The 13,965-nt window shown below is 37.9% G+C and overlaps 1 protein-coding gene across 1 annotated transcript in view; it reads right to left on the minus strand.

The window, feature by feature from the left end:
• Window positions 1–5,587: 5,587 nt before the first annotated feature.
• Window positions 5,588–13,965, minus strand: part of NUBPL (NUBP iron-sulfur cluster assembly factor, mitochondrial) — an 80,533-nt gene continuing 72,155 nt past the window's right edge. The window contains exon 11 of the mRNA XM_053946814.1: window positions 5,588–6,497. Within this exon, the coding sequence (XP_053802789.1) occupies window positions 6,435–6,497 (63 nt within the window). The 3' untranslated portion in view covers window positions 5,588–6,434. The remainder of the gene's footprint in view (window positions 6,498–13,965) is intronic.

Genomic DNA, 13,965 nt, shown 5'->3' on the forward strand with positions numbered 1-13,965 from the left:
CTCCCTAAATTACAGAAATAGTGTCCTGATGCTCTGCTGAGTCCTGTCACCTCTCTGAAGCACCAGGACCAACACAACCCCAGGGTGCCAGGCATCCCAGGTGAGAGGGTTGTATTTTTCTGGCAGAAGTCGGAAAGATACATTTCCTATTTTATTTCTGACCATATAATGTTTTATTTCCTTTCATATGCCACTCACATTTACCAGCTAGTAAGACATCCCCTGCTTTGCCCTGACCCATCTGCCTTTCCTAAAAATGCAACCCTGCTTATAATTTTTGCTGTGCCAAACAAATTCCTATTGCTTCCTGGCACGAGGTCATTCCAGGCAAATACTGGTACGTCATCTCTTTTCCCTCCTGTCACCTGCTACAGTAGATTCATACTTAGGATTCTGCAGACAGGCACTGATGGGGAATAATACATATCTCCTCTGAGTCATATTCTTTGTGAAAATGGCAGACCTTTCCAGGCAGTGGAAAGCAATCCATTTCAACAGTAAAGACCTTGTCCCAACATCTTAAATACCATTACTTTCTTAGAAAAATATATTTTTAAAAATCCATAAATTGAAGTATTTTAAATAAATTTTCCACTAGAGTGTGATGTTTTCAATGTTCATGAGCTGCAAGCTCTAAACAATTAACAGGCATTTTATCAGCAGTTTCATTTTGTTTTAAGGAAGATTTATATCCCATCAGGGTAACAAAATCAACAGTTCACTAAGAGAGCGACTATAATTTCCTATATTAACCCTACAGGGAAGAAAGTAATCAGAATCAAACAGCTCTGTCATTTCTTTCTCTAGAGGAGTAACTTTTTGGATGCATTACCAAGGAAAGGTAAACTCTTTATAAAAAGGATTTTATAAAACTCTTTATAAAAAGGATTTACACTGTCAAAAAATAGGACAAAAGTGAAGTAGCGCTGTCTGTGTTAATAAGAAATGCATTTTTTAAAAAGTGCTAACAAGCTACAACTCACAGGTTTTCTAAAAGCTTAGGATATTAATGAATTACAGAAGAGATGCCAGTAGTGCTGGCACTCCCGAACAAATGTGGGGCTGGTTTTCAAAGCCGAGGTGTGTTTTCCCAGCCTTTTAACACTTGTTTTAGAAACTAACTCTCCAAAATAGCCACTGGGCCCCATTACCCTGCAGAGGGAAGTGTGGAGTGCAAACCCAAAACCTCCTGACTCCATCTGTAATGTAATTAATTAGAGGCCTCAAGGTACCACAGACAAAAGCCCATTTATATGGAAATTCCTCCTCTAAAAACAGGCATGTAGAAACTTCCCAATTTAGCAAATAAGTCAGTGTGGAAACTCATCCTTGCCTGTTTGACCAGCTACAGACTCATCTCAAATCACCCTCAAATGCCTAGTGCTGGGCAAGAGAGTGTTCAGGCTCCTGAACTTCACTTATACAAATATATTTGCAACATTTACACACTGGACAAACATCCCAAAATTACATCTACCAAATGTGGGCTTCACTAAAAAAGATGGTTTCTCACCCTGTTTATTCTTCCTAAATTTGCAGCAAAACTGGGCTTGAAAAATACATTATAGCATGTCTTCCATAATTATTTGGGGGAAAAAGTTGTCCCTAAAAGTAAAAAGTGATAAGAATCATTAGAAAGTCATAAGCTAACTTTTCAGAAAAAGTAACCAGAAGTTTGTATTTTGAAAACAAACCTTGTTTAGTAACAGGATGCATACATAGGGTAGGCAAGTGTGGGGAGTCTCCTGCCTTTCTCTCAAAGAAAAGAGAAAACCTCTGGATCACAGGAAATAACACAAACTTTAGAAAATCCCAGTGGTATGAGGGAAAACACTTTAAATAAATCTGTAAGCCCTCAAAACAATGTTAAAGGACAGCAGATGTTCTTCCTCCCCACTTGCTTGTTCAGACTCACACTCCTTAGAAGTCCTTTATTTACATTGATTAAAGTGGGTATTCAGATCCAGACTCATACAAATGGACAAACTGAGACAAATAGGTGCATAAGGAAGGACAGGCTGTGCCCCTCCTCTTCTTGCTGAAAAACACCCACCCTCTCTGAATACACAAAGATAATGGAAAAATACAGACCTTTAAATACACTTTTTCTTCAGACTTTAATATCTTTATAATGTAAAACAGAGCCAAAAAAAAAAAATCTTAAATTTAGGCTGAAAACTACTTTGGGAATTCATTTTTTCTTTTGCTGCTTTGTGGTATGTGGCTGACAAACCAATGCCTTGGCTGAAATGCTGCCAAAATAAAATGCAATCATCACTGTAACTCCTGCCATTGTAAGTCAACTCTGAAATTAAATCAGGAATTCAGATTCATCTTATGGTCAGCTGTTCTTAAGTGGTCAACTGTTCTTAAGTGGGAGGCCTTCCCCCAGCCATCTCCACCAGGAAGCATTTCAGTTAAATAAAAGTGACAACCATATACATCCAGATGTGGCCATGAGAAAATAAAATGACGTGTGGGTATCAAAATCCAAATGCAAAACACCAGAGCTTTATCTCAAATTTGTAAGCATCTAAAATGCCAGGCATTAACCTAAAAATTGATAATTTCATTCATAGCCTCATTAGGTAAAAGCAATCAATAAGGCTGGGAACAAAGATCAAAGAAAGCCCAGCCAAAGCCATTAAGCAAAAAGAAAAAAAAAGGGAAAAAAAAAATCAGCTGTGTTTAGCACTATGTTCTTTACTTCCTCCACAAGCAATACAGATTTATCAGGAGTGATGAACATATGAACATTCCATGATGGTCCTGAGCAAAGACTAAGCCAGGTGGCTGAAGATCTCTCCTAAGTTTAGGAGCTATGGATTTGAATCTTCTTAACCAAAGCTGGGTGTAGAACAAATTTCTTGGACAACTACTGCAAACGATGTAGGAAAATAAGCATGGAGATCCTATCCCCACCAGTACCTGGAAGCACAAGAAGAGCTTCTGTGACTTGGGCAGTTGGGTACTGAGCTCACGTGTCAGTGTCAGGACTGGAGGAAGCTTTGCACGCAAGTACCAAAATCCCAAAATGTAAATGGTCACACAGCAGTTGGTCCAAGTAAAACCCACACTTATTATGGGAAAGATGTTAAAGGGAGTTTCACTTGCTGAACTGGATCTAAGTGAGTCCAACTGTTTGAAATAAATTCAGAATTACACGAGGTGTTCTGTTAATACACCTAAATTACCTGCTTCTGCCACTTCTCCTCTGCATTAATATTAGTTCATAACCACGATCAGAGCAACTAAAACAGGTGGTAGTTTGAACTCTAATTGAATTAGTAGGCAAAAACTAACCTGCAAACTACTTTTTTTCTCATAACTTCAAATAACAGGTTTTATTTGTTGTGAGGATCTAGCACCTAACTATTGCACAAACCATAGTCTCAAAGGCTGAATAATTCATTGGCTGAAAAAAGCAGTAAAAAATTTATAGCAAAATACTTCACTAGCACAAACAATTCTATACTTTCTTTCAGTTTCATTTTCATTAAAACGAAAAACTTCCAAAAGCCAAGAAATGCACCATGTCAAGACACAGCCCGTAAGCTCCTCACCCAAGAAACTGCAGGAATTATCTGCAAACACAAGAACTGAGGTCCCTATACAAAGGGTCATGTTGTGAACACAAAACTAAGTCTGACAGCAATGCAGAAGGATATTGGGAGCCTCGGGAATCTTGCTGCTAACCTACACAGGAGGTAAACTGGGACTGACAATTGCCTCTGTCCCCATACCTGCCTGTTTGGTCCTGTGCCTCCCTAGCTTTCCTATTTCTTTCTCTTTCCTCCTCTGTGGGATTTTCCAGTATGCAACTTAACTCACAGTGCTACAGACTTTAGTAATTCTGTGCTGGTAACCAGGAGCACAGTAACTCTCCCCTGCTGGTGAGCAAAGAGCATCTACCCATACAGCTTGGAAAAGCCAGGGCCTCCTGCTAGGATTAGTATTTTTAGAACAAAAACATATTAGTACACCATGGAATATCAATTAGAATAAAGTGAAATATTAGAGCTGAAAAGAGCATACAGCATTATGTGTCAAGTCTATAATTTATATTTATAAACTACAGTTAAATACCACCTTCTCCTGCTAAAACTCCAACTGATCCAACTCCCCTATTCAATAACTTACAACAATGATTTCATGAATACAACTTCAAATGTAGTATGTTGACTGGTATTCATTATTATGTATTTAATAAGTGTACTATATAATAAAAAGTACAAATATGTGTTTCTATAACATTAAGAAGCAATAACACTTTGCCAGTGCCCTTTATTTACTTTGCAGCAGAAGGCCTGGGAAACAGTTTTTCACTCATGAGAATGAGGGAAATCAAGCAATTATGTTCTCAATTTAAATTTGGGTTGACTGTTGGTATCCTTAAACACAGACATGTCCTACCAATTCTGTACTATTATATATATATATGTATATATTTAAAATTACTGACAATTTGCAATCAATAAATCAACTACATGGTGTAATCCTTCCACAAAACTGTTGACTAAATATGAATTCTCAGCCTGGCATAGAAACTATGCTTAATCATTATAACATAGTTTCTTGACAAAGGCATTCAAAATAATTCTGCAGCTGAAAGATTCAACAGAGGAAAACAACAGTATTTAATTAAAAGGGGAAAAAAAAGGTAAAAAGGAGTAAAAATAAAAGAAAACTTGAAAGCAAATTTCATCCTTCAACTAACCCAAGAAATAATGAGAAATAAACAAAAGGGGAGCTGAACAACCACTTATCTATATACTGATTGTTCACCCATTGCTAAAAATAGTCCGAAATCCCAGTTGTTCCACCACAGGATTATTTACAGACACATATATCAACAATTTTGTTATGTAAAGCTAATATAAATATGTAGAGACAAAACTTAATTTAAAAAAAATGTTATCAATAAAGTATCAAAAGGCAGAACATTAAGCCAGCTTTAATTTTTGTAAAATATATCAGACAACTGATAGGAACTGAGTATTTTGTCAATTCTACAGACCACAATAATATGCTACTGAAAAAGTTGACCACTGATATGAGATTTCATGGGGGAGGGTACAGGGAAGGAGGTTCAGAGATTGACTTGATGCAAAAAATCAACCATTTTGGACTATATAATTTACATATTTAGAAAATCACTTTATCTTGAAATTCAACTCATCAATAATGTCTAGATTTTTCATCTAAACTCTGGGTAAGCATATTACTTAAATATTCTTAATGTAAATGTACACCAATTTTTTATGTTGTATCACTTCAGTAAGAAAAAACTACATCCAAAATTCTGACTAAGTACTTGGAATACAGGGAAAAACTTGCTCCCTCAGAGGTGAATAGCAGGACTCCCTAGTATGGTTAAATTCACTCTATGGTAGGTAGGGTTATGATGTACATTCAAGATACCGATACCTGACTGTGTAGACGGAAAAGCCTAAATGTCAACTCAAAGATCTAATTGTAAATGAAAACTCATTCCCTGAAGGCATAATCATTCACTTCCACACACCAACACAAAGATCACAGGCAACAAAAAATAAACCAGAAGGCCACGCAGTTTGAAGACCAAATATTTCTTTACTTCAAAAATATATCTTTATATTCGAATTCCAAGTTGCTGCACTGTAGTAGTAATATGCAATCATAAATTTAATTTATCTTGATCATTTGCATTCCATGGCAAACTGAGCTCAGGAAAAACATCTGGTTTTCAGTGAAGACCTCTGTTACCTTGTCTTCTGTCTGGGTTCATTATTCTGTAAAACAGTGGAGAAATAAGCCTCAGGGTCACGTAATCCATTCTCCACTAAACTGTGAATTGCCTCACGATCGAACTTTATCCGATAATGAATGAATTTGCTCATCATCCATCACAAGAACTCTTCAGAGTATATGTGGATTTTTTAAATCTTCTTTTAAGATGAATACAGAAAAGTACAGCAGTTAAAGAACTGATTTTGCTTCTTAAAACCTTGCAGAACTTAAGGACAGTTTGACAGCTAACCATGTAAAAATCTGAACAAAACCTGAAGGAAATTAGAGTATTGAAAATCCTGCTTAAAAAATTAAATTTATGTCTTGGGATACCATCGTTATCCTTGCATGGAGAGGCTGTTTTCATTCTTGACTTTAAAATAGGGCACATGGAAAAAACGTACTTCATCCCTTCTTGCTTGATGATGTTACAATTCAGCAGTAAAATACTGTATCATCATTTGCATACTTGAATCCTTTTGGACATAGCCAAACAATGACGTGAAAAACCGTAAATATCACAATCATAATTTAACCTCTGGTTAATTAATTCCTAAAGAAGTTCTTAGAACTGACATATGGCCTCCATGTAATTAGGTAGCAGGACTCTTCTGCACTGGCTGCATCAAAGATCACTTTTTTGCTAAACTTCAGTGGTAAATGCTTCAAGCAGGAGGGACTGGTAGTCTTCTTAATATTTCCATAGCTATCTTTAGATAGGCTTTAGCCTGCAAAAACAGAAACATACATTGAGTTCTCCATTTTCTACAGAAAGGAATATTTTGTAACTAATTAGGTATTTGTTCTTTTACACACACAAGTGAAAATCAAAGATGTTTAAATAAATGGGTTAAATTTAGCCTGTGTTCAGTCAATGCATTAATACAAAGAATAAGCATATGCATTATAAAAAAATACTGGTGAGGAATTTAAATTTAACTGAACAATTTGTCTTTAACAACAACCGAAGTCAATAGTCTTCTGGAAGAGAAGTGATGAGGAAGACACAGACTCTTTAGTCCCACATGTACTATTAATTATAAACTTCCCTCATCCTGACAGCCAGAATGCACAGGATAGAGAATCAGAGTAAACAACAGCATTCAAAAAAAAAATTTTGAGACAATTAATTCATTACAGACTAGACTATCACCACGGAATTTCTGATTCAGATATTTAAAGTATTTTAAAAAAAGACACCTTTCCAAAAGACTGAAGTAGGTATTGGAAAGAACCAATTCCACATCACTAAAATCCACACAGTTAAAAGCTCTCTTTCACACCAGCCTGTGACATCTGGTCAGACACCTTGAGCTGGAGGGCACAATAGCACAGAACTGCAGGACTATGGAGAGCAACCCAAGTAAGCATACTTATGTTAATATTTCTAAAACCATGACACAGCTAGGACCATGATCAGTCTACCATCAATTATTAACAAATCTAATGTCAAGGGACTTTTATAAAAAAACTGTATAAAGTTCAACACAGAACAAACCCAGAAACTAAACCAAATTATTCCTGTACCAAGCTCAACAACTTGTAGTTGAAAGAGAAGATCTTTTAAAAATCTCAAAGACTGATATAAGAATGTGTAATTAAAATAGTATTTTTGTGTATATGTATATACATATTGCACATTGTTCTAGAGATTGATTACTTTCATTGTTAAAATGTACACCTTCTCTGTAATTTGAATTAATCATACTTCAGCTTCCAGCTGATGCATCAGATTCTGTGTCTGTTGAGTACACAGCCAAGTCCCCTAACTGAGCTTGTTCTTCTGCTCCTACTCTGTTCGATAGTGACCAACCTACTCCATCCTCTCCAGTAAGTCTGCAGAGACAACATCAAGAACCTTTGCTGCTTTCCTCAAACAAATCTCCACAGTAATCCCTACCACACTGATTTCTCCTGTCTCCTGCAGGATGGCTCTAATCATGAATTAGCCCTTGTATCCCTGACCAGCCTTTAAAGCAGCAAGCAAACTGACACATGCCAGAGGCCAGAGCTTGGGGGGCAGGAAGAGGAGGTCTGTCCGTCACACCAGGGCCACCAGTACTCACTGTCACTGCCCTGAAAAAGGTGCTAGCCTTTTGCAGGGCCATGCACTGCTCACATCTGTCTCCCCTTTTTTAGGGATTGCTCTTGGCTTGTAGGGTTTTGTTTTCCGGCACTCTCACCCTCTAGCCTCATAGTCTCAGTGCTCACATCCCCTTAAAACTAAAGCCACAAAATCTTCTGAGTTTGTAAGGAATGTAGACAGCAAGACAGAATTGTTTTCTCTCATGTACATGACTTTGTGGCAAGAATGACAGAATTAATTTAGAACTTAATTCACAATCAGGAATTTCAAACTTCTATGGCTACAGTCACAGTGCAGTTGGGTAACAGTCTGTGTGCAACACTCAGCTCGCTCAGCTATTAATGCCCTGGGTGGTCCAGCTACCCCCCACCTAACCACTCACCTAGACAAGACAATGGACTCACCTGAAGTAAGGTGACTGACTGAAGGCAAGCTGCCTTTCCAGTTAAGTACTTGACTAATTGGTGTAGGAGCACTCCAGGTGGAACAGTCCCGCAGGCAGTTCCCACTTTGCACAGATCAATTAATATATTTTAATGAGTCAATTAACAACCTGTACACAATACCTGGCCCCTTCTAAAGACTGCCCAAGCTGTTTGCCTGCTCCAGAGTTGACCAAATTGTACAAAGAACTATAAATTCTATAAGCATATTCTAAACTATATTCTAAAACTACGAGTAAGCAAACTCAACTGCTTGTACAAATGTAACCTTATGTCAAGAGCCCAATACATTTTAGATACTTTTCCCACAAAATGCTGTTAGTAAGTGTCTGAGCAACATTTCCCCAATGTACACTGATCTTCATTTGCCAAGCTGATCACCACTTTGCAACAGGAGGTTCCTGGTGCAGCTCTTTGTAGCCAGCATTCCAGCATTACCTAGACTGTGTTCTCACCAACAGGTCTTGCCTGCTGACCTTTGGGTTTTTGTTTTCCTGAACCACTACTTTGTCTGTTGAACAGACCAGTATCTCATACATGTCCTACAGAACTCTACCAGTCATCTGGCTTTGGCAAAAATCCACTGTCTTGAGCCTTGGTTTCCTGTCTTTGAACAAATCATTTAGCCATGAGTGAGGACTTGTCTATCAATCAATATACCTGAAAGATCTAAGCAGAATCTGGGTGACTGTGAATATGCACTACCTAAAAACAACCCTATGTATATTGAATAGCTTTTCCTACTCGTGATCTTTTCGATGTGGCATCCGTAGACAGAGAGCACAGCTCAGTTCAGCTGTTTAATCCATCATTACTAAGCAAAATAAGTTGGGTTGCAAATGAAAACAGACAGGGTTTACTATTTCCTCTCCAGGTGGAAAACCAGCAGAGAAAGAATAAAGGACAAGAAAGAATAAAGGATGAGTTCCACCCATAACCTTTTTTATTTTAATAGGATAAAAGCAAACTTCTCAGGTCAGTTATTCCCTTAATGTTTGAAAGCTCTACATGAATGGTTTATAGATTTTCTGAAAACCTTTTTTTTTTTTGCTGACAGACAACTTTATATTTAACAACAACATATCAGTTATCATTCCTCCCCCTTCATGAGGATGAAGAAGCACACAGAAGATAGAATGCCCTAAAACCAGACCAGACATGTTTATTATGAACACTGCCTAGATGGGGTTTGAGAGCAGCACTAGGACATACAGAGGTAGAGGTGGAATGCAATGTTCACAGAGTCAAAAAAAAAAAAAAAAACAAAAAACTGAAAAACAGCCACGTGAGAGACTGCTCACTTCACAAACAGTGGTACAGTGCCAGAAGGGCACAGTTCTTAAGACCTCAAGGGCACAGCTGATAATGAAGTGACTGATGACAGCATAGATGGTGGAGTAGGAAACAGAGACCTGTAAAGTTCACCAGGAAATGGAGTGAAAAGTCCTACTTAACATAAATAATCAGAACATCCTAATTCATCACTCTGTAATGGACCTCTAGTATCATGGCCTAATAGATGTTGGGTAGATTTAAACTGGACGACTTCTTACTAGCTCATCTAATTAAGCCCTACAATAATTCTAGGGAAATATGAGCCCTTCAGTAATGACATCTCATTCTCCCTAAAAATCTTACCCATGAGGGAAGTATGCATCATTGCTAAGATTACTGCAGACTGTATAGGTCACAGCTGACTCTGCCCTGTTGTCATGGATTGGATTGGTGTGGCCTGACCTGCTGGTTTGCTTTTCACTGGAGTGCAGATCTTAGCCTGCTAACAGTTCACTACAGTGCCTGCCAGTATCTGGTGCAACTGCCACATAAACCCAAAACCCAACTTATAATCAACAAAGTAAAAACAGGTAGGAGCTGATATCACATTTTCCTTCACCCAAATCACTGCATACAAACAACTTCAGACCAGAAACTCAGAAACACACACTGATCCCATCACTTGGTTATAGGCCTCATACACCATAGGATACAAATCCCAGTACTGACATGGTTTCTAATGTCTATTTCTGATTACAAGACTCCAAGACTATTAAGCTGCTTTATCCAGCCCAGCAATCCAAAGGAGAATCTGTGCAAGTCCTGACTGTCTGGAACATCAAATGCTGTGGATGCTAGTACACCTGTAAAGAAGGAAAAGAAGTTTAAATTTGTAAACCCTAACAGGTCAGTTGAGCAGTCTATTAATTGCTGAAGGAAACTAGCCACCATGAGCAATTAATCAAACAGTGACTATGACAAGGACAAATAGTAGTCTTAACTACCATCTACATGAAAATATGCATAGCCAGCAAGTCATTGACAACTTTCATTCTTAGCACTCTCTGCACAACTATGTTCCATCTGCCAGTTCAATCAGATTTTTAAATAGCTTTAATTTCCATGGAAATTGCTTGTTACTTTGACACAACTCCAGCCTTCAGTGCATGACTGGAGATGCCTTCAAATGTCTGTATTTTACCGTGGTTAACTCAGACGGCACTAAAAACATGATGACAAGCACAGCTTTAAATGAGTCTACTTCAGCTATAAGCTTCATGCCACCCAGAGAAATTCTTGGTTGCTACAAGAGGTCCAGAGACTATCCCACTCTGTTCCTCCTCTGGGCAGCTCCACCATAAGATTCTTCTTTGCATGCACTGGCAACTCTTGCCAAATTACAATGAAGCGTCAAGTCAGAAAGGCAAACTTACTGAGACAGTAAAAGTCAATCCACACATTATAACATGAAATAGAGGAGACAGGTAACTAAGCTGGATTTACAAAACTAAAATCTCAAAGAAAAATCCTCAGTGCTCATGGGAGACTTCCTATTAATCCTAACTATCAGCAGCTGTAACAACCAAACCATTCTTAGGGGCAGCCCCAGCTGGGTAATACTGCTAACCCAAGGTGCCCTTGCAGACATCTAAAAACACGTCCTGCTCAAAAAACACAGGTAAGTACAACAGTGCAAATCAAATGCAGTATAGTAACATCCTTCTAACAGACTATCCTACGCTCGGCATTTTCTTCAGCAGACAGAACCATCAATGAGGGTCTGATGATGCATTGTACTGTCTACACCCTGAATGAAGGATCTGAACCTACATATACCAAATGCTACTGTGATGATTCAAAGGAAGCCTTGATGATAAAGGCATATTATAAATCATACCATGCAGCCTTCTTTAGGGTTTGCTTTTCTTCTGAAAATTTCACTCCCTGGATTGACAACTCATTAAATGGAATTACTGATGACAACTAAACCACAAAAAAGGACTCTATGACTATTTGCTACCAGTACTTAGATTTTTCTCCAGCTACTTCTCGCAATCTTTAAAAGGCTGTATGTTTTTACCCTACTTATGTATCACCCTTTCACATGCATTCTACAGAAGAAATGTTTCTGAATACAAATTTGAGTTGTCTGATTGGGTGACACCACAGCAAGGTTTGTAATGTTCTGATTTAATTGAAAAGGGATTATTAACTAGACTTATTTTGCTTTATTCCATCAGACTGTTGATGCATTGTGCCCCTGCTTTCCACCTGACTGGACTTTTTCTCTTCCCTTATAAATCAGTGTGCAATTTATGGGACTCAAAATCCTTCACCTATATATATAGAGGATGTGAATGGACATACTGGTACACCAAATGTACTTTGCACTTGTTTGAGGTGGGAGGTGACAGGTGAGAGTTTGGTGCTCAACAATCACAGATGGCCTGTCTGTTCTGCTAAGGTATTGATAAATCCACTGTGCCATCCAGGCTGTGATATACCCAAAGTTTCTAGCAAGAATTCCTCACAAGATAGTCACCAATTGCTCCGTAAGTCTCTAGGCTTTATACTCACAGAAGGAAGAGCTCTCAGGAACCTCCACTTATCTTTCTCCCATTGTGATGGGGAGTTCACTGGGCATTTAAGCAGCTCCTCTGATGGAAGAATAACTCCACTGCAATTAATCATGTTTTATATCTCTTGCTGTGCCTCTAGTCTTCTTACCGGCAAGCTTCAGGAAGCCTCTTCCAAACAGAAGCTGCTGGCTCCTTTCCCATGGTCCATAGGAAGATTCAGTACATCTCAGTATGGTCAATTTCACCTAGTTTCAGTGATTCCTCATTAGTTTTCCCTATTCTACCTTTTTCCCCTGCCTTTTTTCCACAATTCTACCATTTTAGCAGCATTCCTGATTTTTGTTTACCAGCTTTTGCTGTCCAGTGACTCTTGCATCTGTTTGAGTGAGCAAAAAAATGGAGCCTTGGCCAGCTAATCCACCTCCACAGTGTGATGGAGGAGAAAAATGCTCAATTAATCTCCACAAGGGTCTCACTCCAGAAGGTAAGCCCTCACTATTGATTAAATGAAGCTTCTTGTAGAGGATCTTGGGTCACTCCCAGCTGCTGCATGAGCCTGATCATGCAAGTACAGCAATATTCCATTTCTACATCACAAAGTTTTATCAAAGAAGAATATTAAGAAAAAGTCACAATTTAAACAACTAAGCTAACAGAAACACTAACACAGACAATGTTATACCAAGAGCAAAATCATTTTAGCAGCACCGTTACTTCTCCCAGGGGACTGCCTCAAGCTTCACCAAAAGAGAACTCCAGTCATCAAGCCTTCCTATCCTTTAGCTATGTTGTCAATGCTTTCCGTAAGTAGATTAGTCTTGTGTATTCTGTGCCTTCCCTAAGGAAAAATTTTCTAAGTTCACACGTGTACCATTCTACAAGTAATTTCTTTTTTTAGTTCTTAGCAATTTCCTTGTCATTTCTGAAAAGGAAATCCCTTTTCCACCAACTATATTTAAGCTTTAAAATAACAAATTTAGACAAGTTTGCTTAGACATTTTGAAACTCTAGTGTAAAGTCAGAGATATACTTTTATATAAGTCAAGATGAACCCCATGGCATATGCATAAGCAAAAATGTATTAAGTGACATATTTTAGAAACCATTTTATTCTAGGCTCGAAAGAGCTCAAAAGGTGTGACAGCATGCTGGGTTTCTAAGCAGTCAATCACCATCCCTGCTCCCTACTGTTTGAATCTGCTAGGTATTATTTCAGATCTATGATTCTGTATTTGATTTGTAAGTGTGTTCTAACAAAATCAGCATAGAATTTTGTATGAAAATCCCCTGCACATTTAAGCGACGAGAGCAAAGAATTTCAGCAGACATTGTTCTCTATCTGAAAAGTTGTTAATGCATGAATAGCCACAATTTCAGTTTATTTGAGAAATATGGTGATGACTGTCATGTATTAAAGATTAGAATCTGACCTTATATGACCTCTCCCACTGTCAGTTATGTGCTAAGAATTTAATTTTTCTTTGAAAATAAGAGAATTATATTTTTTATATCTTTAAAATGAGAAGAAAACCAGGGATGAAGGAAAATTCTTTTTAATTCTATAGAGATTAGTGACATTTTAAAAAAACACATTCTCTGAGGAGAATTATTATCTCACGGACACAAAGGCAAAGAAGGATATTAAGAGTTTTCCCCAGAGTCACACATATTTGTCAATCTTTATTCCTCTGCATATTTAACTTAATTGCCACAAATGGTGATTATAACACACCCTTTTGTTATCAAGAACATAGTTCAAGGAGGAACAGATGGCAACACAACAGACTTTCTTGCCTTTTTATTTTCAGGTTGC

The sequence above is a fragment of the Vidua chalybeata genome, chromosome 6, assembly GCF_026979565.1.
Source record: "Vidua chalybeata isolate OUT-0048 chromosome 6, bVidCha1 merged haplotype, whole genome shotgun sequence".
NCBI classification, from domain to species: Eukaryota; Metazoa; Chordata; class Aves; order Passeriformes; family Viduidae; genus Vidua; species Vidua chalybeata.